This window comes from Echinops telfairi, unplaced genomic scaffold (assembly GCF_000313985.2).
Source record: "Echinops telfairi isolate 266 unplaced genomic scaffold, ASM31398v2 ScPeMD7_7467;HRSCAF=8505_1, whole genome shotgun sequence".
Classification (NCBI taxonomy): domain Eukaryota; kingdom Metazoa; phylum Chordata; class Mammalia; order Afrosoricida; family Tenrecidae; genus Echinops; species Echinops telfairi.
In genome coordinates, this window is record NW_022111368.1 from 12,389,228 (window position 1) to 12,416,321 (window position 27,094).

Here is a 27,094-nt window from a genome sequence, read left to right on the forward strand (position 1 = left end):
ATGGGTTAATGTTGGACTTGTGGGCTTGGGCAGCATTGGGTTGGGATGTTTTCATGATGCACCTTTTCTTTACATAAAACTCTCTCTTATACGTGAGTTGCTGTGGATTTGTTTCTCCAAAGTACCTAGACTATTACAGAAATCTAAACAATATGAAAGCTATTTTGGTTTGTTGATAAGTAAGTGACTTCACTAGAGAGATAACTATTTTTATTCGGATAATATTTCACTGTATTTTGGACAGAACTTTGCATAGCTATTTAGCTTCCCATTCAACACCTACACTGCCTGTTCAGTGACATGAGCTACATTCTTCACAAGGTGTGAACAGCCTTGTTTTCATTCTGGTTGTTCATTTCTGCTTATATGGTTTCATTTCCCCTTTTGTTTTAAAGTAATTGTTGACTGCTTAATCTCATACAGGTGATTTTTTTAAAGGAGCATAGTACTTATGGGTGATTTTTTTTTGGGGGGGTCAGTTTGTGATTAGCTTCAAGGTGACCTCAAAGGTTAGTTTTGGTTCAAGGTTTGGATTAGTATCTAGGGACAGCAGTCTCAAGAAGTCCTTGGGTCTTAACTAGTTCAGTAGATAGGAGTTTTTTGGTGGGGGATATGGGGAAGACATGCCTACATACATATACAAGAGTAAATCCAAAAGTATTGGTACTAGGGTTTCAGTTCATGCATGGTATGGATGGGTTTATTCCAACTAAAACATGTTTGAACAGGTCTTTATGATCATTGGATGGCTGCAGACAAGTTTCTGAGTAAGACACATGTAGTTTCATTAGGGTGTCTTTAAAAAAGAGAGAGAGACACTTTATGCCATGGATTTTGAGGTCAGGGCTAATATAAAATGTTTACAAAGCTCTAGTGGCCATCCTCCCAAGTCATTGTAGCTCTGCAGCAAGGTTATAGGAATGCTGCCCCGCACAAAATAATTCATGTAGATCAGGAAGGCCAGGAAGACCCCAAAGATGAACACTGTAGGGAGGTCAGCTCAGAAGGTTATGGGACTGCTTCTTGGGAATCCAAAATGGGGGGTAATCATGATAGATTTTCCTCCAAAGACACAAGTTGGTTATGGGCTTATTATCAGGAAGTGTAAACAAAATTGAGACCTGCGATGCGAGAAAAAGGCCAGGAAAGTTGCACCGCGGAGTGTTTTTCTGACACAACGATGCACCTCCTCTTTCTAGAAGGCCGTCAAGGGCTCTTTTTTTGAGAATTTAATTGAAAAACATCCCCGTCACCCTGCTTACAGCCCTAATCTTGCCCCTTCAGACTTTTCCCACTAAACTCATCGACTATTGAAAAGGAACCTGATTTGAGCCCCTCAAGGAGGGCACGTTGCCGTTTTGATGTGAATTGAGGAGTGTAGAATTTTGCAGGGAAAGCTGAGAGCAATGGAAAACACTGCCTTCAGAAGTTGTAGGATATAACCAGGAAAAACAGCATCCCTTTTTGATATATAACAAAGGTTTTTATGATTTTGTAGCAGTTCTTTTTAACTTCCCCTCATATACCTGACCGTATATTTCTTGGGGGGTGCTTTCTGCTGTTGTTTAAAAGCATCAGCTGTAGCAACTATAAAGAGAGGTCCTTTTTGTGTGTGTGCTTCTTATAGTGATATCATTTACCTTTAAGCTGCTTACACTTCACCCTCAGTTGGTGTTATTTTTCCCATCATCAAAAACAACAAACACCTGTCTTCTATCTAGAGAGTGAGCCCCTGTGTACTCCCTCATTCCTGGTAACCACTGATGAACCATGTGTCTGCTATCTCCATATCTCCCTGTCCTTTCTCTCTTAAAATATAACCAGGACATCTGGTGAGACATTGGATTGAGGGCCCACCCCAATTCAATATGACCTTGTCTTAACTTCTTTATCCCTGCAAAGACAGCATTTCCACATTAGGTCACATTCACAGATACAAGGACAGATCTTTAAAATCTTTTCAAGACATAATTCCATTCATTACAGAAGGGAAGATGCAAATAAAAAGAAGGCAGTAGTCATTAAAAGCTGACAAAATAAGCATATAGTGAGATTAGGATAGCATACAAATAACGAGAAGGAAAAAGTCTATACTTTTTTGTCATGTTCATTGAACAATTTCATAAAACTTAGACAGTAGTCATAATGAAACTTCCGTGTAAATAGTGTAAAATAATAGAAAATGTAAACATAAACAACATTCTTTACTATGGTATAACAACATTAGAAATAAATAAACAATGAAGAAACAAAACAGTCACTACTATATATTGAAACCTATGGGGAATGTCAACATACACCTTATTTTCATGAGAAAATTTGTATAGTCTAAAAATGTTTGAAGCCAAACAAGAATTAAGTACTATAAATTAGGTATTAAACTGAAACATTAGATTTCTTTCCACCTTACCCTCAAAGGACACCAAAGAGTAAATTAATGAATATGAGAATAGGTGAATAACACAGATATCAGGAGATAAACTATATATTCCTCTAGTTAAGAAAGAAGGTGGGGGAAAGGAAACATTAAATTGAGTAGAAGAAAATTATCAGAGAATTTAAAAATTTTGTTTTTCATGAAAACACTGTGCTTTTATTCAGACAGCACTACTAAGCCTATTAGTGTATGCTTATTCTGTTTTGTACACTTAATATGTAAACATAAAATTAAATGGTTTTAAATTATTCTTGCTTTTCAGTCTATCGTACAAGTGGAGACATTAGGAGAATTTGGTGTATTCTTTACTCTTTTCCTTGTTGGATTAGAATTTTCCCCAGAAAAGCTGAGAAAGGTAAGGACTGATCCATGTATACTGTATGTCCCTAAGCAACTTAATATAATGTAGTTTTGGTTTATTTACTTTCAACGTGAAAACTAAGTCATCAGCCAATGTTAAGTATCTTTAAGATAGCGTATCATACTATGTTGTTGTTGTTATTGCTAGGTGCAGTCGCATCAGTTCCCGCCCATAGTGAGCCAGTGTGTAACAGAACAAAACAATGCCTGGTGCTGCACCTCTTCACCATTGTTACGTTTGAGTTCATTGTCGCATCCACTTTGTCAATCCAAGCTGTCGAGGGTCTTCCTCTTTTTAACCGCCATTCCACTTTACCAAGTATAATATCCTTTCCTGGGACCGGTCTCCCCTGATAACATGTCCAAAGTAAGTCAGGCCAAGTGTTGCCATCCTCACTTCCAACAAGCTCTCTGCTGTCCGTCTTTCCAGATTTGTTTTTCTTCTGCCAGTCCATTATGCTTTTAATATTCTTGGCAAGCACCATACTGTAAATTGATTCTTCTTTGGTCTTCCTTTATCTCGTGTTCAAGTTTTGCATGCATATGAGGCAATTGAAAATACCATGGCTTGTGCCAAGCACACTCTAGTCCTCAAAATTACACTCTTGCTCTTCAATACTTTTAAAAAGGACTTGTGCAGTGGATTTACACAATACATTATTTGATCTCATCTGCTGTTCCTTCAGCACTGAAATGGATCCGAGCATGATGAAATCCTTGACAACTGATCAATTTTACATTTATCGTGATGTTGTCTATTGGTTGTTATGAGGATTTTTGTTTTCTTTACATTGAGTTGTAATCCAAATAAAAGGCTGCAAGTCTTGATCTTCATCGACAAGTGCTTCATATCTTCCTCACTTTCAGCAAACAAGGTTGTGTCATCTGCCTAGCACAGCTTGTTAATAAACCTTCTTCTAATCCTGATGCCGTATTCTTCTTCTTATAGTCCGACTTCTCTGTTAATTTACTCAGCATACAGATTGAATAAGTATAATGAACAGATACAACCCTGGCACACACCTTTCCTGATTTTAAACCATGTAGTATTCCTTTGTTATGTTTGAATGACTGTCTCTTGATCCATGTACAGGTTTCACATAAGCACAAGCACTATCAAATATTGTGGAAACCTCATTTCCGCGATACTATCCAAAGTTTGTTATGATCCACACAGTTGAATGCCTTTGTATAGTCAGTAAAGCACAAGTAAACATCTGTCTGGTGGTCTCTGCTTTCAGCCAAGATCCATCTGACAGCATCAATGATAACCCCTCGTCTCATATCCTCTTCTGAATCCAGCTTGAATTTCTGGCAGTTCCCTTTCAAATGCATTGCTGTAATCGTTCTTGAATGACCTTCAGCAAAATTTTACTCCCATGTGATTTTTAAAAAATCATTTTATTGGAAGGTCTTACAGGTATCATAACATTCCATAATTCAAATGAATCAAGCACAATTGTACAATTACTACTGCAATTAGTTTCAAAATATTTTCTTTATTCCTGAGCTCTATGATATTGGCTTCCCTTTATTCTGATATTAATGATATTGTTTGATAATTTCTTCATTCTCTTGGGTCACCTTTCTTTGGAATAGGTCAAATATGGATTGCTTCCAAATTTCTTAGCATAGTTTAGTGAGTGCCTCCAGTGCTTCATCAGCTTGTTGAAACATTTCAATTAGTTGTCCATCAATTTTTTAGACCCTGTTTTTCACGAATGTCTTTAGTGCAGCTTACACTCCTTCCTTAAGTATCACTGATTCATGATCTTATGCTACCCCTTCATATTGTTGAGTGTCAAGCGGTTCTCTTTGGTATTCTTTCCATCTTCTTTTATGCTTCCCGCATCGTTCAATATTCAAGTGGGGTATACTGAAGGTCTTATTTTGGCTCTCAGGGACTTGTTTTTGTTTACTTCAACTTCAGCCTGAACTTATAAATAATTGATGGTCCGTTCCACAGCCAGCCCCGCGCATCCGTCTAATATTGAGCTCCACTTCTCGTTCCGCAGATGTTGTCAGTTTGATTCTTGTGTGTTCCATCTGGTGACATCCACATGTGTCATTGCTGTTCAGGTTGTTGAACAGAGCTATTTATAATGAAGAAGTCATTGGTTTTGCAAAATTCTATCAGGCAATCTCCAGCTTAGTTTCTATCTCCAAGGCCATAAATATTTCCCCACTACTGTCCCATCCTCTTTGTTTCCAACTTTTGCATTTGAATTGCCAATAATTATTAATGCATCTCTCTTGCCTGTTTGACGAATTTCAAACTGAAGAAATTGGTAGACTGTTTCAATTTCTTTATCACTGGCTTTAGTAGTTGCTTGTGTAAGGAACCCTGGTGACAGAAGATTACACATTTTGCTGCTAACCACAGGTCAGCAGTTTGAAACTACTAGCAGTTTTGAGGTAGAAAGACAAGGTTTAATACTCCCGTAAAGAGTTACAACCTCAGAAACTCACAGGAGCAGTTCTGCCCTGGCCTGTAGGGATGCTTTGAGCTGGGATGAGCTTCTTTTAATAGTTTGGTATTATCTTTTCAATGATTATACTAAAATGTTAGGTTTGTAAAAGTGGAAGTTTTAAAAGTAATCAGAATTAGCTTCTTTTTAAAAAAATCACTTTATTGGGGGCTTATACCGCTCTTATCACAATCTGTATATCTATCCATTGTGTCAAGCACATTTGTACATATGTTGCCATCATCATTTTCAAAACATTTTCTTTCTATATAATTAGCTTCTATGTGGCAAATTCTATAAGTCTGAAAAGTAATAAATTTGAACTTTAATATATGGCTACCTCCAAGAAGGCATAAAACTCCTAAAAGGTGAAATATTTAGGGCTTGGATAGTTAATATGCTAATTAGAAAAATTAATTCCTGACTAAGTGGAAAACTTTGGTTTTATTTTTCTGTCACTGTAAAATGAAAACATACAAGTAATTAAAAGTAGTTGATGGCACTGTTGGGTAAGCATTGGATTCCTTCACCACAAGATGGACAGTTCAAACCCACCAGCTGCTCCGATAGCTACTAAAGATGACGCTGTCTATGCCTATTCATAGAACAGTTTACAGCCTTGCAGACCCAGTAGGGGATCACTGTAAATAGGAATCGACTGGCTGGCAGTGGGTGTGGGATTTTTCAGGGCTGTATGAAGGAGACCTAGCGGCACAGTGGTTAAACTCTTGGGTGCTAACTGAAGGGTCAGTTGTTCTAACTCACCAGCCACTCCATGGGAGACAGGTGGTACTCTGCTTCCCTGGAGACTACAGCAGCCTTGGGAGCCCTAGGGGGCCATTCTACTCTGCCCTCCAGTCGCCATGAGTCGGAATGGCCTCGCCAGCAGTGGGTAGGAACCATATGTCTGAGTAAATGTTAAATAAAGGGGGTTATAGTTGACTTCTAAATCAGTTTACTTGTGTCCTTATTAACTTGACTGTTGAGATGTTTTAGAATGGAAATGGAATTAATTTGGAAGTTAGTTAATTAAAAGCTACTCTTTAAAAAATAACCTCACAAAAGAGGAAAATAGCTAATTAAAAAACTAATGGCGACAAAAATAATCATTACTGGTAACCAAACTAATAAAATTAGATAACCATTGGTCCTGTCGCTATTCTCTGTCTGGATTGTTAATATCAAATTAGCATAGAATTTTTTTTTTTTAGCACAGAATTTTTAAAGTTTCAACTAGTACACCTTTTATAGAGAGCATTCTAGCAGTTAGATTTAAAAGCCTTAAAATCTCATATCCTTTAACCCAATAGTTCTCCTGGGTCTTTATCCAAAAGAAAGAATCAAAACTAAGTTTTAAGAAACCTAACTCATAAAAGATTTACAACACTGTATTAATAAAACAAACAAACAAACAAACAGATCAAAAGCTATCTGAGTATTCAGTGACTAATTAAACTCTGACATAAAACTTGGAAATTATGTAGCCATTAAAAATACTACGAAATATGTAGTAAAAGAAAAATCTTTGCTAAAATTCTAAGCTTAGAAAAGCGAGCATGTAGTATGTCCAAAGCTTTTAAAAAGAAATACAAATGCTTAGAAGAAAACAACAGTTAATAAATGTACCAGATAACTGTGAATGACTTCTTTCTTCTTTTCCTGTTTTTTGAATTTTACAAATACGCAACAGATACTATAATGAAGAAAATAATGCACTCTCGATGTTTGTTGGTTTTGAAGGAGTGACTGAGCTGTTCATACTGAAATATTTGTTGTTATAGCTGCTACTATGATTTCCTTCATTTAGCATGTTATTCTTCAGATCTTTTGACCTTTTTTCCATTAACAGAAACCTTTACTTGATTACTCTCACTTCTCTTTAAACTCATATCAGGAAATGCTTCCTCATAAAGTACTCTGAATTATATTTTCATTTTCTCTGGTACTTTTGTAATTTTTTGTACTTCTTGCATGATAATATCCATGTATTAATTTCTGAACTCAAAGTTTAAAGAAAATTGACCACTTTTCAGGGATCTAAAGAAAAATGGTGGGGAAAAAAGAACAGAACAATGACTTCATTCTTCGTGGTAACTCTTTTGAGCTGTGTATCGGGAGTGGGATGAAGGAAAACAGGCTAGACAGTCCTCTGCTTCACCATAGTGGTGTAGGACTTGTAAACACGCAGTATTTTATTAGGCTCCTTAAAGATATCGGGCCTCAGTTTCATAGTGTAGCTTATTCTGATCTTGGTACGAGGTATATATGTTTAATTTGGAAGAGTTTCACAATCATAACAATGGCTCATTGTGATTTACTGCCAGAAAGGTGATACAATTCAGGTTCTGCCATTAGATCTAGCTACCTCCAACAGGATAGTTAAGTCTTGGGGACACTAATTTCTCATCCATATACTATGAAGCATCTGGAAAATTAAAAGTTTCTTCTGCTCTAAATTTTCTTACTTTGTATTTTTCACTAGTGTATTCACTGTTACATAGTAAAATAATGTTGTATAATGTTAACATTAATTTTAAATGATGCAAAAACTACACATTTTTATAATGTTGCTATTTTTGTAATGTGTGGGGTGGTCATGGGGTGGTCACATTTAGTTATTTTATATAATGAAATATCCCCCCCAAGCATTTTTTAAATTTACATTTGATGGTCTAATACTTAGGAACCATTTATATTATATATTAGTAAATTAGGTTGAGCTGTTCAGGGTGATAATGACGAGGGGAAAGATTTTTGTAAAGAGAGTAATGTGACCCCATAGGAATAATCTTTGCTCAGCATCTAATTTGGGTGACTTTGGGTGATAACCTTTCTATCTCAGGCTGAACCCCGAGGTAGCCGCTCATGGCCCTTTAACTCTGAAATCGTGTTGCTCACTCCCAGCCAGTTGTTCCACTTCCAGAGGCTGAGCCGTTGCTGTTGCCACCCAGTGGCAACCCTGGAAACTCAGCATGCAGTAGAGCTGTGGGTCTCATTGTTCATTACCTTGCAGTTAGCAGCCCAGTGGGAAACCACCATACCACCATCTCTTACATCACTTCTTTCTGTGGTTTCCCCACCATCTCTACATTTAGTGGAGGGTCTTCAATTAGGATTTAGTGCTTCCTGGTTTCCATTTGTGAGAAGGGTAGTTGAGAGGGTATAGGGAGAAGAAGAAATGAACAAGTAGATTCAAACCTTGAACTAATCCTCTGAATAGGAATAGGAATAGTTTTCCAGTTTAATTTCTTTTGTTAGTATATAATATTCATGTTCATGTAAATATTACTTTTAATTATCTTCTTTCTTCAACTAGATTGAAAGCTATCTGGGCAAGGATCAAACTTTGTTCCATATTTTTCACCACACGTATTACATATTGTTGTTGTTAACTGCCATCAAGTTGCCCCACTCATAGCGACCCCAGGGGTCAACTAGAAGAAAACGTCTCTGCAGGGTTTTCCTTGGCTATAATCTTTACCAGGTCTTTCCTCCCACAAAGCCGCACACTGGGTGGGTTCAAACCGCTGATTTTTGTGTTAGCAATCAATTGAAACTACTAAAAAAAAATCACTGCCATCAAATCGATTCTGACTCATAGTGATTCTATAGGGTAGCGTTTAAATGCCCCTGTATGTTTCCAAGACTGTAAATCTTTATAGAAGTAGAGAGCCTCATCTTTCTCCAGAGGAGTGACTGGAGGCTTTGAACTGCTGCCCTTGTGGTTAGCAGCCAAACGCATAACCTACTACTCAGCTAGGAGTTCTACTGGCTACCTTATAAATGTCTGTTTGATTATAGAGCCACACTTCTACATGCTGACTCCAGCGTTTGCTAATTGTTAGGCTGGGGTGTCTTTAGAGAAGTAAATTCAGTGGTACTCACATATGCATAAGAAAGAGCCTATATCAAGAAGTAATTGTATATCAAGAAGGTGTCCCAGCCCAGTTTAACTTTAGGCCAGAAGTCTGATGCTAGTCCTCAAGTACCCCTTCAGACTCAGACTCAAATAGCTGCTGGCTGATGCCACAGAAAGGAGAAGCAGGAAGATCACAAGTCAGTAGGAGCAGAGTCATGTGGATCCAAGTTGGTGGAAACATGATAGGGTACTAACAGCCCTCAGTGTCAGGCGGCTGCATGGGGCTACCCCACAGGCAGGTAGAGTCCCACCCAGCAAGCAAGAAGGGAGAGGGGCAAAGAGAAGGAAGTTCCCAGTTTCTTCCTTATGGAAAGATCGCCACCCCACCCCACCCTCGAAAGGCATCATCAGACTGTGACCTGATTGACAGGTTGATTCCACTCTTACACTTTTGTACATATTCAAGTTAACACAAAATCATCCAACGACCACACTATCCATGTCACCCTAGGCGAGTTACTCAGCTTTTTATGCCTCAGTTTTCTCATCTAAAAGTGCAAGAAATGGCAAACTCTGCCTCAGAGATTTGTTCTGAGGATTCAATGAAGGTATTTAGCACTTAGAACAATATCTAGCACATAGTATTCCTTATTCTCATATACCATATTTAGGATATAAATAATGTATGTACATTTTATGGTGATAGCCATGCCTTTTCTCTACTTATTAGGGTATATATAAATAACTATATTCTCTTTAAGGTATGGAAAATATCCTTACAAGGACCATGTTATATGACCCTATTGATGATTGGATTTGGCTTATTGTGGGGACACTTCTTACAGATCAGAGCCACTCAAAGTGTCTTTATTTCGACTTGTTTGTCCTTATCAAGCACACCCTTGGTATCCAGATTCCTTGTGGGTAGTGCTCGAGGTGATAAAGAAGGTAAGTGATCATGGGCTTTTAAGTATGTGTTGAAATGTCGTCTGTATAGTTGACTTTTGAATTCACAACTGAAGTCCTATTAGAAAAAACCTGCAATTCTTTAGGTGCTTTAGCTATTTTGAATATTTGTGCTTAGAGTCCATGAGGGACTAGTATCTCTATAAATTCAACTTTATAAACTTTTACTTGATTGGAAAAATGCCTATAAGATGTTTATAAATTTAGGATTGCCTAAGGACCTGAGAGCAAATGGACCAAATTTGAAAGAAAAAGACAAACCATAGATATATGAATGGATTTGGGCCTCGCACTTAATTCTAGTCCCAATCTAAGAACAATCAGTTCTTAGGACCTGGCCCTATTCAATACTTGCCCTTATGAGGAGATCACTGAAGTTAATGGGTGCTATAGCAAAGTGTGGTGAAGAAACTAGGTGCCTGGCTAACAGAAAGAATAGCATCTGAGAGCTTAAAGGCTTGTCTTAAAACAAGCAGCCATCTAATTGAGGTGTCAACTAAGTTCACATGGAAGAAGAAGCACACCAGCCTGTGTGATCCAAGAACTATAAGTAATAAAATCCATATCTGCAAGAGGGAATGGCATCAGAGCTTAAATTGTGAATAGCTAGTTTTCAGACAGCTATGGACGGCAGTAGAAGCCCCAAAACTCTTCTTAGAGTCCACATATGGATTACGCCTCTGCTGAATTCCCCTCTGCAGATAGTCCAGGGATGTGGATTTCCTTGCCATCGGAGAGCACTGTAAAGTCAATTATTGAAGATATAGTTGGGTTAAAATGTAATACCTTATCATTTGATCTTCCTTTGACACATTTTAAAGTTGTTTCAGTTTTTAATATTTTCTGCAATCTTTTCAATTAAGGGTTTTCTCTGTTTTGTGTAGTTGTTGTTTGTTTGTTTCCTGTTTGTGTTTTGTGTGATTTTCTGTATTTGAAATCCAGGATAGGTAAATCTGTAGAGATAGTAACAGGATTAGTAATTACCTAGGGGCAGGGGAGGATGGTAGGAAATGGGGAGCTAATGAGTACAAGAGAAAAATCTTCTGAAATCGATTGTGATGATTACACAACTCTTCTTAATATGATTGAATGATTAAATTGTATAGTATGTGAAATATGTGGCAATTCAACATTTTTTCTTTTAAGTACTATGGAATTGCAACTTTAAGAGACTTAATGTGCCCTCATTAGTTTTGTTAGGTACTGGAAATTGACATACTGTCAATATTTCTTTCCCTGTATTTTGTAAACTGGATTACTTAATTTGGACCTTTTTTCCTGTCTTTGTAATCCTGCCAAGTGATTGGGTAGGACTATGTAAACATGAGGTGCTGTGGCCCAACATACAGATTAGATAGCTTGGTAATTTATATAAATAAGGTACATGGTGCTACTGTGGGGATGAGACCATGCAAATAAGGCATATGGGACCCAAACTTAAGGATTGTTCAGTTTCGACAATCTGCTAGGCTTAAAATAAGCAGTTCCAGATGTGGAAAGGAGGCTTTCACTACCATTGAAGAAGAGCCCAGAGTGGAGCTGGTCCTTTGGACCTGAGATCCCTGCAGTGAACTACCTGGAGCCAGAGCCAGAGCTGTGACCGTGGAGATGGAGAGGAGTAGCTGCAGAGAAGCAGTGAGAGCAGAACTAGCACAGGACAGAGCTGTGGGCTTGCCAGCCTGCAGAACAAGAGGACTGAGTACCTTAGGGCAGCAGGCTTTGGGGGGCATGGAGTGCCTCTAGGAACTTGTTCAGGGAGCTGGATTTGCCGACCCACCGAGCTTGAGCTGAGCACTTTTGGGCAGAAGTGGAGTCTGTGCCTCGGGCAGAGCTAAAAGAGCCATGTAGCATTTGCCTGAGGACGACAGAGGCCAGACCTAGGGGCCAAGGGCCAGAGAGGGGTGTGTCTTCGGTCATGATTGAGAAGAGGCTGCCCTGATCAAAGAGCAGTTTATTCTGAGTGTTCCTGAACTTGAATCGTAACTTGTTGCTTTCCTAGTAAGCCCCATAATGTGAGTGTCGTCTGTGGCTGGGTGTGACCATTGCAATGAGCTATCGGACCCAGCAGAGAAGTAATGAGTGCTTGGGAAGGGATGGTTGGTATCAGAATTGGTAAAAAGGTTCGAGGGTTGCGGCATGTCTGAGCTCCATCTTGTAGGACTCAGCTTGGGCAGCTGAAACCAAGGATCTTGATTTTCCTCCTTGACCCTTTGTGAAGTTGGAGGAGGTCGGATGTTCCTATTTTTTTTAAAGAAGCATAGTATTTTGGTTAACTATAGGTGTTTTAAACTCTTCTACTTTGGTTTTAGTTTTAACTGTGTGTGTGAAATATTGACATCTCTAAATCATTTTGGTTGTGGAGAATACTATTGTTGTGAGCTTAAGAATAAACATTGTGAGTTGTCACGTGGTGGCGTCGTCCTCTGTATCACACTTAAACGTTGACAAGAAATTCAGTACGTTAATTTTCAATTTTATTTTTACTTTGTGAAAGCCAATTAAAAGGTGTCAAAATGTAATAGCAACTTCATAAAGTTTGTGGGAAAATGGAACTAAAATATGAATTTTTTTTATGAACTTTTTGAGTGCCCCACAGAAGGGGACAAAGGGCTGACTGGTTGCAAAGGAGAAAAATAATAACGTCTCATTTAAGGGCTGCGCGCCAAAATGTCAACACCAATGCAGAAATGTATTGCTAGAAAAGAGCACGTAAACTCAATGCTCAGAACACAGTCTCCTCTCATTTAAGGAACAGCATGGAAAAAACTTCAAAATAAGCATGTTTACAATACTGAAAACACAAAAAATAGAATTGCATCTATTTGAAAAGGAAGAAAATGATTAAATGGAATTAGGCAAAAATGAAATAAGATTTCTTAAATATTTTTATATTTATGAAAAATAATTAGAAATTATGGGCATTGCAACACTGTTCAGAATAGCCACAAGATTTTTTTTATTAAAAACACCTTTTGAGAATAAATGTACAAATGTGCTTGCCACAATGGATGTATGTATGGATTGTGAAAAGAGTGGTATGAACCTCCAATAAAATGATTAAAAAAAACTCCTAATGTCTATCAACAGATGAATGGATAAATAAAATGTGACATATATGTATAATGAGAAATAAAGTCCTGCTACATACTGAAATGTGGATGGACAATGAAAACACAAGTGAAATCCATCAAAAAAAGGATATGTATATACACACACATCCCACTTAAATAGCTCAAATAGGGTCTAGAGACTATTTATTAGTGCTTAGGAGGGCTGAGAGAAAAAGAGTTGTTGCTTAAAGGGCAGTGACTCTCTGGAAAGGCTAACAGAATGTGAAAGTGCATCATAGTGATGGTTGCACAGCAGGATGAATAGTACAAATTATGTCAAATCATGCAGATTAAGGACAAATTAAAGTCAATGAACTGTATGTGTAAAAAAAGTTGAAATGGCAAATGTTTTGTCATCTATATATTTAGCACAATTTAAAAAATAAGAAAAATAGTATTTTAATGAAAAATAACAGGGAACATTAAAGAAACCAGCTTGAGAGGCTTTATGGGTACACTGTAGGGGTCAGGGGAAACACCCACCACCCACTGCCATCCAGCTGATTCTGACGACCCTGTGTGAGGTTTCTGAGGTTGTAAATCTTCACAAGAGCGGACAGCTGTGTCTCTGTCCCTGGGAGCAGCTGGCAGTATTGGACCACAGACCTTGCAGCTGGCAGTCCAACACTAATGCCACAGTACCACCAGGGCTCCTTAATGGGGAAAATAGTAAGTTTTCAAAATTGGAAAAAGATATGAGCCCTTAGATGGAAAATACATCTCCAAAAGTAAACAGGAAAAAATGAAAAAAAAATTTCAGGTATATTAAAAAAAAAGTACAATGTACTTAGAAATAAATCTCTCAAAAGATATAGGTGATCTTTGAGGATTAAATTTTTTTTTACATTAGCAATCTGTGACATAGATATATTATTACATTTGTAACATGTCTATAAATAGATTTTATATTGAATTCTAAATTCTTAGGTAAGTCTACCTTCCCGAAATGCTACCACTAAACAACTACTACTCTCTTCTTACTGTCTTTAGCTTGAGCAATTTTTTAAAAAACACAAAGAACATCCATTTCTAATTAAATTTGCCAACTTTAAACAAATAGACTCTGTGCTCTGCATTTTATTTATTATTTCATTTTTGCATGCCAGACATTCCCTTTAGTCCATTGCTCACTTTTTGTAGTTCAGTGCGGGCTGGATGGGCGGTAGAAGCTCTGTGTGTACTCTTTATCTGAAAACTGAAAATGCTTTCACGGAAGATGTTTCTTACTGTGTGTGAAGCCTTAGGCTGACTTACTTCCCCCCACCTCCCTCAGCATGTTGAAAATGGGACTCCACTGTTTTCTACAGAATGTTACTGACAAGGTATGTTACTCTTTATAGATTACTGGTCTTTTCCGGTAAGTGCTCAGATTTACTCTTCGGCATACCTGGAATTTTTTTCCCCATTTTTTTCCTGTGGCATAATGTTGCCAGAGGCATAGGTGATGACAATGAAATAACCCAAACACTACCAATAACTGTGAGAAATGAGCTATTGAATGCATGATATTCATCCAGGTGAAGAAGATATTAAACTAGAACTTGGCGACTGAGGTGCACCTGACCCAAGTCATGGGTATTTTCAGTCACTTTGTAGACATGTGAAAGTTGGACACTGAGTAAGGAAGACCGAAGAAGAACTAATGCATTTCAATTATGGTGCTGACAAAGAATATTAAAGTACGTACCATGGAATGCCAAAGAACAAACAAATCTATCTTGGAAGACCTACAGCCAGAATGTTCCCTGGAGGCAAGGATGGTGAGACTGCTCACTTGCTTTGAGCATGTCAGGAGAGACCAGTCCCTGGGGGACACCATGCTTGCTAGAGTAGAGGGGCGGTGGAAAGAAGAAGTGCCCAGACAAGATGGACCGACACAGTGACTGCAACAGTGGGCTCAAGCATAAGACCAGCTGTGAGGATGGCACAGACTGGCAGTGTTTCCTTCTGTCGTGCATCGAGGGTTGCTGGGAATTGAAACTGACTCGATGGCACCTAACCATAACAACCTTGAACTGTACACAAGTCAGTTCTACGTGTCTTAGAGACGTACACGTGATCAGCAGAGTGTTCCAACTCCCAAACTTAGGACCTCATAGTCGAGAAATGCCGGTGTGGAGTATGGAACCAGTGGAGAGGCCTGGGGGGCCGGCCCTAATCCCAACTACTACATGGACACCTGCCCCTTCCCCCAGAAGAATTTATTTCAAAGGACGGCACTGAATCTGCAGCTCCAGGAGAGGGACATGTCTGATTGGAGCACACGAGAGCGGATGAAGGGTAAGGAGGAGAGAGTGGAGCACATCCTGGCCCACCAGGCCTTGAGGACTATATTCTCAATTAGAGCAGCCAGTCCACAGAGAGGACCACATGGCCGGCCCCTCTATGAGATATGACGCCCCTCACTGACCCATAGCCCTACAGGGGACAACACCGGAGACACAGTGTGGGAATGGCACCGATCTGATGCCACCACACTGAGGCAAGGCACTAAGGGGGTGCAACAGAACAGCAAGGGAATGGAGCAGCGAGATCCCCAGGGAATGCTGAAGGTGGACTTTGGCATAACATAGTTCACAAAGACAAGGTTCTGTGTCCTACTTGGGTTGGAAAGGGGGAACTGACTACAAGGATCTGCATGTGATCTCCTCCCTGGGGGGTGGACAACAGAAAAGTGGGTGAAGGGAGATGTCGGACAAGGCAAGATATGACAAAATAATAATTTATAAATTATCAAGGGTTCATGAGGGAGAGGGGGAGTGGGGAAGGAGGGGGGAAAATGAGGAGCTGATGCCAGGGGCTTAAGTGGAGAGCAAATGTTTTGAGAATGATGAGGGCAACAAATGTACAAATGTGCTTTACACAATTGATGTATGTATGGATTGTGATAAGAGTTGTATGAGCCCCTAATGAAATCATTTTAAAAAAATGAAATAAGCAACCCCCCCTCAAAAAAAAACCTTAAACTACAGAGAAAATGTTGATACATTTGAACACATTAAACTCTGCATCTCCCATAACAATATTTTTCTAAAGAAAGGCCACAGACGGCGTTAGCACTTCCCTTGTATGTTTGGCGATAGGAGTGCTGGTGATGCTGTGGTGTGGTAATCATTTCTTCAATAAGAATTAATACCAAACTAGTCCCAAGGAGTCGGAGATTGAAAGAGCCCCCAAAGTCCAACTCTGACAAATTGCTGGTTTGCCAACAAAAAGATAGACAATTCAAGCCCACTAGCTGCTTCACAGGAGAAAGAAGCAGTCTGCTTCTGTCAGGATTGCAAGGGTTAATATTCAGACTATCAAGAATTTTCTACAAATTAAAAGGGCAACCCAATAAAGAAATAGGCTAATTATCTGAACAGACAACTTTGTGGAAAAGGATACTTGAAAAGTTGTTGGACTTTGATAGTAATTAGGGCAGCGGTTCTCAACCTGTGGGTCGCGACCCCTTTGGGGGTCGAGTGACCCTTTCACAGGGGTTGCCCAATTTATAACAGTAGCAAAATTACAGTTATGAAGCAGGTGGTGGGGTCACCTCAACATGAGGAACTGTATTAGAGGGTCGCGGCATGAGGAAGGTGGAGAACCACTGAAGTAGGGGAAAGCAGGTTACTGCCATTTAGATGCCATTTCCCATCCACTCACCTGGCAACATTTGACAAACTGGCATCCCCTGCATTATTAGCAAAACCGTAGTGCCAGGGACTTTTAAGCACACCTCAGTGGAAATGTAAATTGATTCAACCACTTTGGAGTGTAATTTGGCAAACAAAATTCTATTTCTTGGTATATGAGGGTGAGTCAGAGTATTGATACAAAATCATACGAACCTTTATTAAAGTATACTATTAAAAATGTGGCTCTCTTGTTTTCCCCACATGTCTTTTCTCTGGATTGGTGTGTTTCTGAAGGCTGTGTCTTCCTCTCTGGTCCTTCCCTGAAAGAGCTCAAAATAGCAGTTGGGCCATCCTCACAAGACTCGTGTTGCAAGACTCGTGTCTCTTTGAAATATTCTGAGTTTGGTGGATCAACAAGAAGTCTGAAGGGGAAGGTCAGGGCTGGGCAGTGGGTGGCGTACGGTTTCCCAACAAAATTCTTGTGGGACAGACATCTTGCTACCCTCAGTCAAGGAGCAGGCACACTGTCCTGAGGGGAATGTTCCTCAGAACAGTAGCCTTTTGCTCACCAGTGCAGTTTTTCATTTTCTAAAAACTTCTTTATAATAGGCCCCTGTGATTGCCCTGCATCCTTCAAGAAAATTTTTCGAATCACCCTCCTTGGAATGCCCTACAATAGCCACTATAACCTTCCGAGCTGACCTCTATGTCTTGAGTTTAGGGCACCTAGCAGATCCCCTTGGAAGCCATTGTTTTGATTGGGCCTTTCTTTCTGAAGGCACCCCAACAAGACTGAGAACACGCATCTTGCTGATCACAGACACATGTTACATACGTGTTGTTGGAGTAAACCAGGACATGTATGAACTGGAACCCCAGTAGCAATACCTTTTGACTTACCGTTGTACAACATTGAAACTAATTGGAGTGCTCAATAACATCAAGGAAAATTAAATTATGAGGTCCCATTTATTTTGTCTTTTATTAGTGTGTTTAAAAAATATTATTATCATATTAGATAGTCCATTGTTGAGTTAGGCCTAACAGCATTGCTTCTGCTTGTTGTTCTAGAATTTTCTGGTTTAAACCCCTGAGACTATGGCTTTTAGATACTCTTCAAACCTGGAATTGAACCTTCTCCAAGGGATTGCCTTTCAGCCAAATAGTATATCTGTAAAGTGAACAGTAATACTTGTGAGGAGCATAATCTTCAGCAGTTAACCATATTGGCCCCCCAAAAGCAGCATTTACCTCCAAAACAAAGCCCAGGAGTCAGGAAGGGGCAGGAAAGAAGGACAAATAGAAACAGGGAAAAGAGCTCACTTTCTTAAAAAAAAAAAAGAAAAAAGTGTTTACATTGAGAAGATTGCAACTATTGTTGCTAAACAAAATAAATGTGTAAATTGTTGGATAGAAAATTAATTTGTAAATTCTTATCCATACCTAAATAAATAAAATAAAGGTTCTCATTTGCACATTTAGGTCTTTCATCCGTTGTGTGTGGTATTAGGCAAGGGTCTTGTTTCATTTCTCTCCACCTGGGTTTTTGTCTGGACTTTTCTGTTGGTGTGTCTATTGATAATCAGTCCCAGGTGTTTTAATTATTGAAGCTCTGTAATTTGTTTTAAAATCAGTAAGTGTGAGTCCTCCTACTTTGTTCTTATCTTTCGGCATTATGTTGGCTATTTGGGGCCTCTGACCTTTCCTTACAAAGTTGAGGATTGGCTTTTCTATTTCTGTAAAGAGGGCTGCTGGGCTTTTGATAGGAATCGCCTGAATCTATAAATGGCTCTTGTCATCATAACCATTTAAACCTTCCAGTACATGACCATAGGGCATCTTTCCATTTAAGTGTGCTTTCCTCTTTTTCAGCAGCATTTTGTAGTTTTGCTGTGTAATTCTTCATATCCCTAGTTAGATTTATTCTTAGATGTTGTATTCTCTTAATTGTTGCAAATGAAATCATTTCCCTGATTTCCCTTTCAGAGTTCTCATTGCTGGGGTGTAGCAAAACTCAACTGACTTTTGTGTGTTGACTTTGTACCTTCCAACTTCGTGAGCTCCCTTGATTAGCTTTCGATATTTTCTTGCGGACTCATTAGGATGTTCTGTATTTGGGATCATAGCCACACATAGAGGTGATTTCACTTCTTATTTTCTTACCTGGATACCTTTGACGTCTTGTATTATTGCTCTGGCTTGGACTTTTATTATGCTGTTGAATAGAAGTGACAACAGGCACCGTATCATGTTCTTGATGTGGAGGGACAGTCTCAATGTCTCTCCTTTAAGTAGGGTGTTGGCTTTTGACCTTTTGTATATTTTCTGAATCATATATGAAAGTTCCCTTTAATTTCTCTTTAATTTTAATCTTTTTTAGGGTTTTAATTTTTTAAAGTGTTGATTTCTATTAAATGCATTTTCTGCATCCATCGCAATAACCGTGTGGCTCTTTTCCTTTGCTCTATTGATGCAATGGAGGGTGTCTTAATCCAACAGTTTCACCTCGTTCTGCGTCTTTACTGAATCATAGCATTTTAGAAGAATTATCAATACAGTTATATATTTGAAATTATAAATATAATTACAAAGAATATTATGTAGAATTATAAATATAATTATAAAAAATGTCATTAAACTTGCCACCACTCTTGATATTCAATATTGTCAGTGTGGTGAGGGAGAAGTGAAAAGTATATAATGTGCATGTAGAGAAAACTGTCATGTTAACTATATGATAGTCTATATATTATATATACATATGTGTGTATGTAATCTTAAGATGGTTACCTTGAGATTTTAGACAGTTTATTAGAACTAGTAAGAATTCATCAAGTCCCGGAATACGAAAGTAACTCTACCAAAATCAGCAGTAATTTGATAACATGATAATATTGATGATAACATGTTAGAAAAATGCAATGGGGAAAAAAATCTCATTTCTAATAGTAATAGAACTAAAAAGTGTTTAGAAAGAAATCTTACAATAGAGAAGGAAAAAATTACCATCAAGTCAGTTTTGTGTCTTCGTGGCCCACTAAGGTTGAATAGAACGGCCCTGTCGGGTCTTCCAGAGGGTAATCTTTACAGAAACAGACTGCCCTCTCTTTCTTCTCTAGAGCGAGCTGCTGGGTTTGAATCACTGACCTTTTGGTTAGCAACTGCGTACTTTACTGCTTTGCCAGTGGGCCTCCTCAAAGCTAAAATAACTTTATAACTTTCATAGAGAAGATTATAATACATGTTTAAAGGCTGCAAAAGCCTTATTAATAGAAGAGAGTATATGTAAGGACCAGAAAACTCCAGATTTTAAAGATATTGCATCTCCCCAGAATTGGTAAATTAATCAATGCAGTTCCCATAAAGAGTTCAAGAGCCCCCCCACACACACACACCCCTATGGAATTTGCTGTTAATCCTAAAGTTTTCACTGAAAGATCAAAGAATAAAAGTAAAGACTCAAATAATTTATAGAAGAACAAACCTCTGCCATTTACCCTCAGAACTGGATTGACCACCCAGTTTTATGTGCAGCACCCCCCTCCTCAGATGGTGTTTTGCACTGTGAACTTGAATCACTTAAGAGTGGGAGAGCTCCAGACTTAGTTTTCTGTGGGCAGACTGGCGTACAAGGGTTGTAAAAACCACCACTCATTCTCAGCCGAAGCACTTCTCATTTTGGGTAGTAATATGTGAGGGGTAAGGCAAGGCACTAGAATTGTTTGTGAAGAATCTTTTATCATGGAATTATAAGCAAGGAAAAGGGAGGTTATCCCAATCATTAAGAATGTTTATTATAGTATTGTTTATAGTTGTAGAAGAAAATAGAAAAACCTAACAGCCCACTAATAAGTTGTGGGATACAAAAAGGTTTCTCCCCAGGTAGTTCCCCATATTTATTGTATGCCCAGCCAAGGACACTGCTTGCAACACATGGTAAATGACTGTAGCACACTTGGAAGCAAGCTGCTTAGAAGTGATCTCCTTGAGGGCATCAGCCATCCAGGGCAATCAGACTACTGTCTGTGCCACCACAGGTGGGGCTCTCTCCCTGCTGATAAGAATAGTGGACTGCTTTCCTGAAGGAGAGCTCAGAATAGCCAGCTCAAGGACAGCTCAAGGACAACTACGGTTAAGCTGCCATCTTAAATCTAGGATCCGCCCATCTTGTCACATGTGTAGCCCTAATCCCTCCTCTTCCTATTGCTTGTACACCCCTAGATCGTCCCCCTCCCCTTGCTGTATTGCCTATGGTACAACCCCTTCCTGTGACGTATGTTACCTGTAATCAGGGGGGCTTGCACGCCCCTAAGTATATATAAGCCTCTCTTATTCTTGTCTCCCACCTCCACGTGAACCACCAAGAGGGGCTGACCATAAAATGTCATGCTACCATAAAATGTGTCTGACTCCTTTAATCTTCTCTCCTACCTTCCCTAATCTGTATGACTTTACTATAATCTTTATATATTATTGCTGTACAATTGCGCCTACAGACCCCCCACGATTGTCAAAGGCTGGTTATTCTGACAATAAGTGAATGGCTAAATTGTGGTGTACTATACAACAGTTTTAAAAATTAGAGCCTTTTGGACATAACCAAATACCTCGCAGGATGAGTTGCTGGGTCTGAGGAATTAAGAGTACAATCTTGGGGAACACCAAGGTCAATTGGGATAACATAGTTCGCACAGACAAGGTTCTGTGTCCTACTTGGGTGACTAGTAGCTGGTGTCTTAAAAGCTCATAAGCAGCCACCTAGGGTGCATCTATTAGTCTCTCCCTGACCTAGGGTGCATCTATTAGTCTCTCCCTGTCCAGAGGAAAGAGGAGTGATAAAAAGACTATATGGAAACAGTCCAATGGACTCATGGACCACCCAAGCACCAGTTTCCATAGCTCTGAGACCAGAAGAACTAGATAGTGCCCAGCTACCATAACCAACTGCTCTGAGAAGGATGGCATTAGAAGGTCGTGGGTAGAGCGGAAGAAAAATGTGGAACAAAACTCAACATCATAAAAGAAACTGAGCTTACTAGTTAGATAGAGACTATGATTCTGTGTTACCCACGAGGTCTGGAACTACACTTGTTCCCTCCTTAGAATAAACAGCCATTTAAGATCAAAAGGCAGCATTACCCAAGGACAAAGTTTAGAGGATTGGAAAGGAGGAGGAATGGAAACAAACCGAGAGGAAGTAGTATAAAAGTGGTGCATTGAGAGGGTTGTAATGTATGTGTTGAAGCAAAATGTATATGAATTATTGAATATTAAACTGAACACCACTTGTACTTCCAAAAAGTTGGGGGAGAGTACTCACTCAGGGGTCACATGACTAGTTACTGTGACAGAGTCTCATTAGTTACAGGAACTGACCAGCTGCTGGAAGAGTCATGGAAATAACATTGCCACAGATTTCAGTGTCTGGTTTTTCAGAAGTGGATAGCCAGGCCCTCTTCTCAAAGCACCTCTGGGTGGATTCTAAACACTAACCTTTTGGTTAGCTTCAGTGTGTTAACCATTCACACCACTCAGGACCTCCTGAAATAAAAGAAGAGAAACATTGATAGTCCCAAATTTGAAATACATTACTTTTATCTGAGGAAAGGGGAAGAGATGTCACAATATAACTGTAAGCTTATACCAAATTTTACAAGATTCAATTAGTCCAGGTTGACTAGAGAAATAAATCCAGAGACACTCAAATGTGTGTAAGAGAGAGCGTTATATCAAAGAGCAATTGTATGTTGAGAAAACATCTCAGCCCCACGCAGATCAAGTCCACAAGTCTGATATTAGCTCGTATGTCCGATACTAGTCTATAAATTCCTCGTCTGACTCACACAGCACATGCAATGATGCCGAATGCAGGAAGATCATAGGCTGGTGGGTGAAGAGTCTTGTGGATCCAATGGTGGTGGACACATTGCCAGGGCTCTGGCTGCCATCAGTGTGGCTTGTCTGCAGGAAGACGATGGCTGAGAGAGAGTGTGACCCGCCTCCGGGAAGAGAGAGAGGAAGTTCCCAGAATCCTCATGAGAAGGTCATGCCCACAAGAAGGCATCATCAGGCTGTGACCTGATTGACAGGCTAGACTCCACCCCTTCACTCTTAATATACTCAGGTTGACATGAGATTGTGTAACTACCACAAAGATCAAGAGATCTACAATGATCAAGATGTCATAAAAATGCTATAATGTTGAAAAAAGAATAGATGTTTTTTAAACGTATCCCACACATTTAATAATTGTGAGAGAATTATTCACCCCTATCTCACAACTTTCAAGGTTGTGAGCAAAGCTTCCACCACAACCTAATGTACTGTCCCATTGGAGAAGGTTTTAAAGCTCTAAGCCAAGATAGTTTTTCAGTCAAAAAGTTAGTTTCATACAAGAAATAAAATAATCCTAAATAGGATTACTGAAACTTTGAGTTCAGTAAAATGCTTACTGGCAATGAGGATTTGGGATTTGGCTTGGTTTGCTTGTGCTCTGTTTTAAGAACTTCATTTATATACACTTAGTTTGTTGATCTTTTAAAATTGTGGATGTAAATTGCTTTTTCTCAGGGTAATGGGTTGTGGGGTGTGTTAGCCCAGGTAGACTAGAGAAATAAATCCAGAGATACTCATATTTGTGTAAGAGAGAGCTTTTTATCAAAGCGTAAATATATATATATATATATTTATGGTTTTCAGCATTTTTAATCCCTTTATGCATTTTCTTTTTTTTAAATCGTTTTATTAGGGGCTCATAGAGAAGTTATATATTAAGAAAACATCCCATCCCAGTCCAGATCAAGTCCATAAGTCTGATATTAGCCCTTATGCCTGATACTAGTCCATAAATTCCTCTTCAGATTCACACAGCACATGCAATGATGCAGAATGCAGGAAGATCACAGGCCTGTGGGTGGAAAGGCTTGTGGATCCAGTTGCGGTGGAAGCATTTTCAGGGCTCTGGCTGCCATCAGCTTGCTTGTCCACAGGAAAGTGAAGCAGAGAGAGTGTGTGTGTGTGTGTGTCCTGCCTCCAGGGAGTAAAAGAGGAAATTCCCAAAATTCTCATGGGAAGACCATGCCCACAAGGAGGCATCAGTCAGGTTGTGACCTGATTGACAGGCTAGACTCCACCCCTATAGCTTATTTATCAAGTTGACATGAAATTATGTAACTACCAATCTGCTGTTTAGAAACATACAAAGGGTCCAAAACCAGAAGTACTTCCTGAGCATAGAGACATTTGTAGGCTTGTGTGTTGAATTCATGTAAACCGTATCATTTTCCTTTCTTCTTGAACAAGATCCTTGACCTCTTTTTGCCAGATGATTGCTATTATGTCTGTGTTGCCCTCCAGGGTTGGGATATTCAGATGGTGGGTTTGTGAGGGAAAATTACTGGTGTCAGCCAGGCTGCCCAACTCACTTGACACACAGAAAGTCGTGACCAGAAAGGGAACTTGGGTAGCGTAAGGAAAAAATGAATACTAGAAATGAAAGCTTCGTATGTTTTAGGGGACAGAGGATTAAATTAATATCATTACCCAGTAGTGAAAGTGAAATATTTTAGAGCTTTTTTAAACTTTTTCAGCTTTTCAACCCTTCAATATGAGGGGGCTTCAAAAAGTTTGTAGGAAAATAGAGTGAGAAGATAATGAAATTTTCCCACAACCATTGTCAAGCCCCCTTTAGAACTCCCCCCCAATTTGCTCTCAAAGAGATTAACCCTATAATGCCTGAATTTTTAATTTCAGGGGGAAAAATTTATGTTTTTATTCTTTACTTTCATAGTTATCAATATATTAATATATGCATTTAATTAAATGTTATGAAAATGTCACGCTCGGCGTTATAGGGTCTATGTTCTTATTTAAATTTTTATTTTGATTATTTTTGGAAGTACTCAGAGTGATTGTGCTTTGATTTCTGGTACTTTAGGCCTATGCTTTCAATAACCTATTCTCTCCCCTAAACAGGTGATATTGACTATAGCAGCGTGCTGCTTGGTATGCTAGTGATGCAAGATGTACAACTTGGATTATTTATAGCTGTTATGCCAACTCTTATACAAGCAGGAGCAAGCTCATATGCCAGGTAAAAGTTTATACTACTTCATTTTACAATTTATTTTTCTAACTTCAAATCATTTGTTTAGAAAGATGTTTCGTATCTTGTTCCCAAAAAATCATTTAAAGCGTATAAAACCGAACATGGACTCTGGAGGAACACCACCTGGGCTCAAATTCTAGCTCTGTTACATAATAGCTCTTTAACCTTGAGCAAGCTACTCAGCTCTACTCTTTCTTAGTACAGTGAGGACAGTAGGACTTACCTTCTTCGTGGGAGGCTTAGGTTCACGTCCCAGCAACAAGGTCAACTGCCTGTTATTTGGTATTGTATTGGCTGACCTTCTTGTGCTGCCTCCACTTATTTTAGTGCAACCTGGCTTGTTTCTATGGTACTGACCAGGTTTGGGTGGCGTTTCCAGAGTAAAACAAATCAGGAAGAAAGACCTACTTCTGAATAACCAGTTAAAGCCCTATGTGTCACAACTTTACATCAGCCAACAGCACCAATCATGTGCTTAAGAGGACTGAGTGAAAAGATACAAAAGTGCTTAGAACAATGCTTGGGACTCAGTATATAATTGTATGGGTTAGGTATAATTGTGATGGTTGTAATTATTATCATTTCCCCTGATCCTTCTTTCACTTCTTCCTTGAAAATCATTCCAAAGCCTAAACTGCAAGTTTTTGGCTTCACATGGAGAGAGAGGCCAAGTAGGGCAAGTAAATTTATGCAAAATTTTGTAGATTATGCTGAATATAAAAATACATGCCAAGAACCAGCCCCCCAATACCATGCAATTGCAAAGTATAGAATACTGTTTTTGTATTGTCTAGTCTACACTGACTCATAGTGACCCTTTTTGACAGAGCACCCCATAGTTTCCTAGAATTTAATAATTACCGGAGCAGATCTCTGGGTCTTTTCTCCTATAGAAGCTCTGGGTCAGTTCTAACTGTGCTTAACAGCCAAGCACTTAACTGAACATAGACGGAAAGGATAGGGAAGACTACACAATCTAAAAACAAATGCATGTTGGAGAAAACGATCAGCTTGAACTGGTTTTAAGCAAATATACTGTATCTTATGTCTGTAAATGCTGTATTTTAAATATCCCAGGAGCTACATCCTATTACAGGGATGATACTATGGGTCAAAAATTACTAGACTTCTGAAAATTCCTTTTGGAGCTAGTTTGAAGCCCTAAGTTCAGTCTCGCTGACTTTATTTTTTCCCAATTTGTGTACCTTTTGTTTATTTTTCTTGCCATATTGCACGAGGTGTTATTTCTAGTACTTAGAATAAGTCAATTTAAGTAGATATGCTTACCATGTTCTTGGTTGTAGGATGAAGGTGTTCAGTCTTTCACCAGTAAGTATGATGTAACTTGTTTTTGGTTGGTTGGTTTTTATAGATGTTCTTTATCAAATTGAGGAAGTTCCCTTTTATTCCTGGTTTTCTGAATTTTTATCCTAATTTGATATTGGATTTTGACAAATACTTTTTGTGAACTAATTTAGATGAGTTTTTCTTCTTTGGTCTGTTGACAGGATGGTTTATACTGGTTGATTTTCAACAGCTGAAGCAGCCTGGCTTGCCCAGAATAATTCTGCTTCATCATGGTATCCATACACACATCGATTATGTTTCTGGGCTGGATTTACTAATATTTTTTAGGTTTTTATTTCTAAATTTATGAGATATTTTTGTTTGTCATTTGTTTTTGTCTTTTTGTGACTTTGGTATGTGTCATTACAACTAATACTGCACTCATAAAATGAGTTGAGACGTGTGTTTGCGCCTCTGCAAAATTATGTTAATTCTATAAATATCTTGTAAAATGTTTCAGTAAAACACATGGAACTTGATATTTCTTTTTCAGAAACTTTAATTACAAATTCCATTTCTTTCATAGTTATAGGATTATTTATTCTGTTCATTTCGATTGAATTTTGGATAAGATGTATCAGCATCAACTCAGTGGCATTGAGTTTTATTTCATTGTTGTTGTTTTTAATTTGGTGGTTCAAAGGAATCGATCCATTTTGGATCATTTTCTAAGTCGTCTATTTTATGAATATGAAGTTGTTCATTAATTATTTTATTAGGGGCTCATACAACTCTTATCACAATCCATACACACATCATTTGTGTAAAGCACATTTGTACATTCATTGCCCTCATCATTCTCAAAACATTTGCTCTCCAC

At 38.7% G+C, this 27,094-nt stretch overlaps 1 protein-coding gene across 1 annotated transcript in view; it reads left to right on the top strand.

Moving 5' to 3' along the window:
• Positions 1-27,094, top strand: part of TMCO3 (transmembrane and coiled-coil domains 3) — a 104,178-nt gene that overhangs the window by 33,345 nt on the left and 43,739 nt on the right. Inside the window, exons 6-8 of the mRNA XM_004704312.3 lie at positions 2,700-2,792; positions 9,886-10,072; positions 24,795-24,912. Of these exons, the coding sequence (XP_004704369.2) occupies positions 2,700-2,792; positions 9,886-10,072; positions 24,795-24,912 (398 nt within the window). The remainder of the gene's footprint in view (positions 1-2,699; positions 2,793-9,885; positions 10,073-24,794; positions 24,913-27,094) is intronic.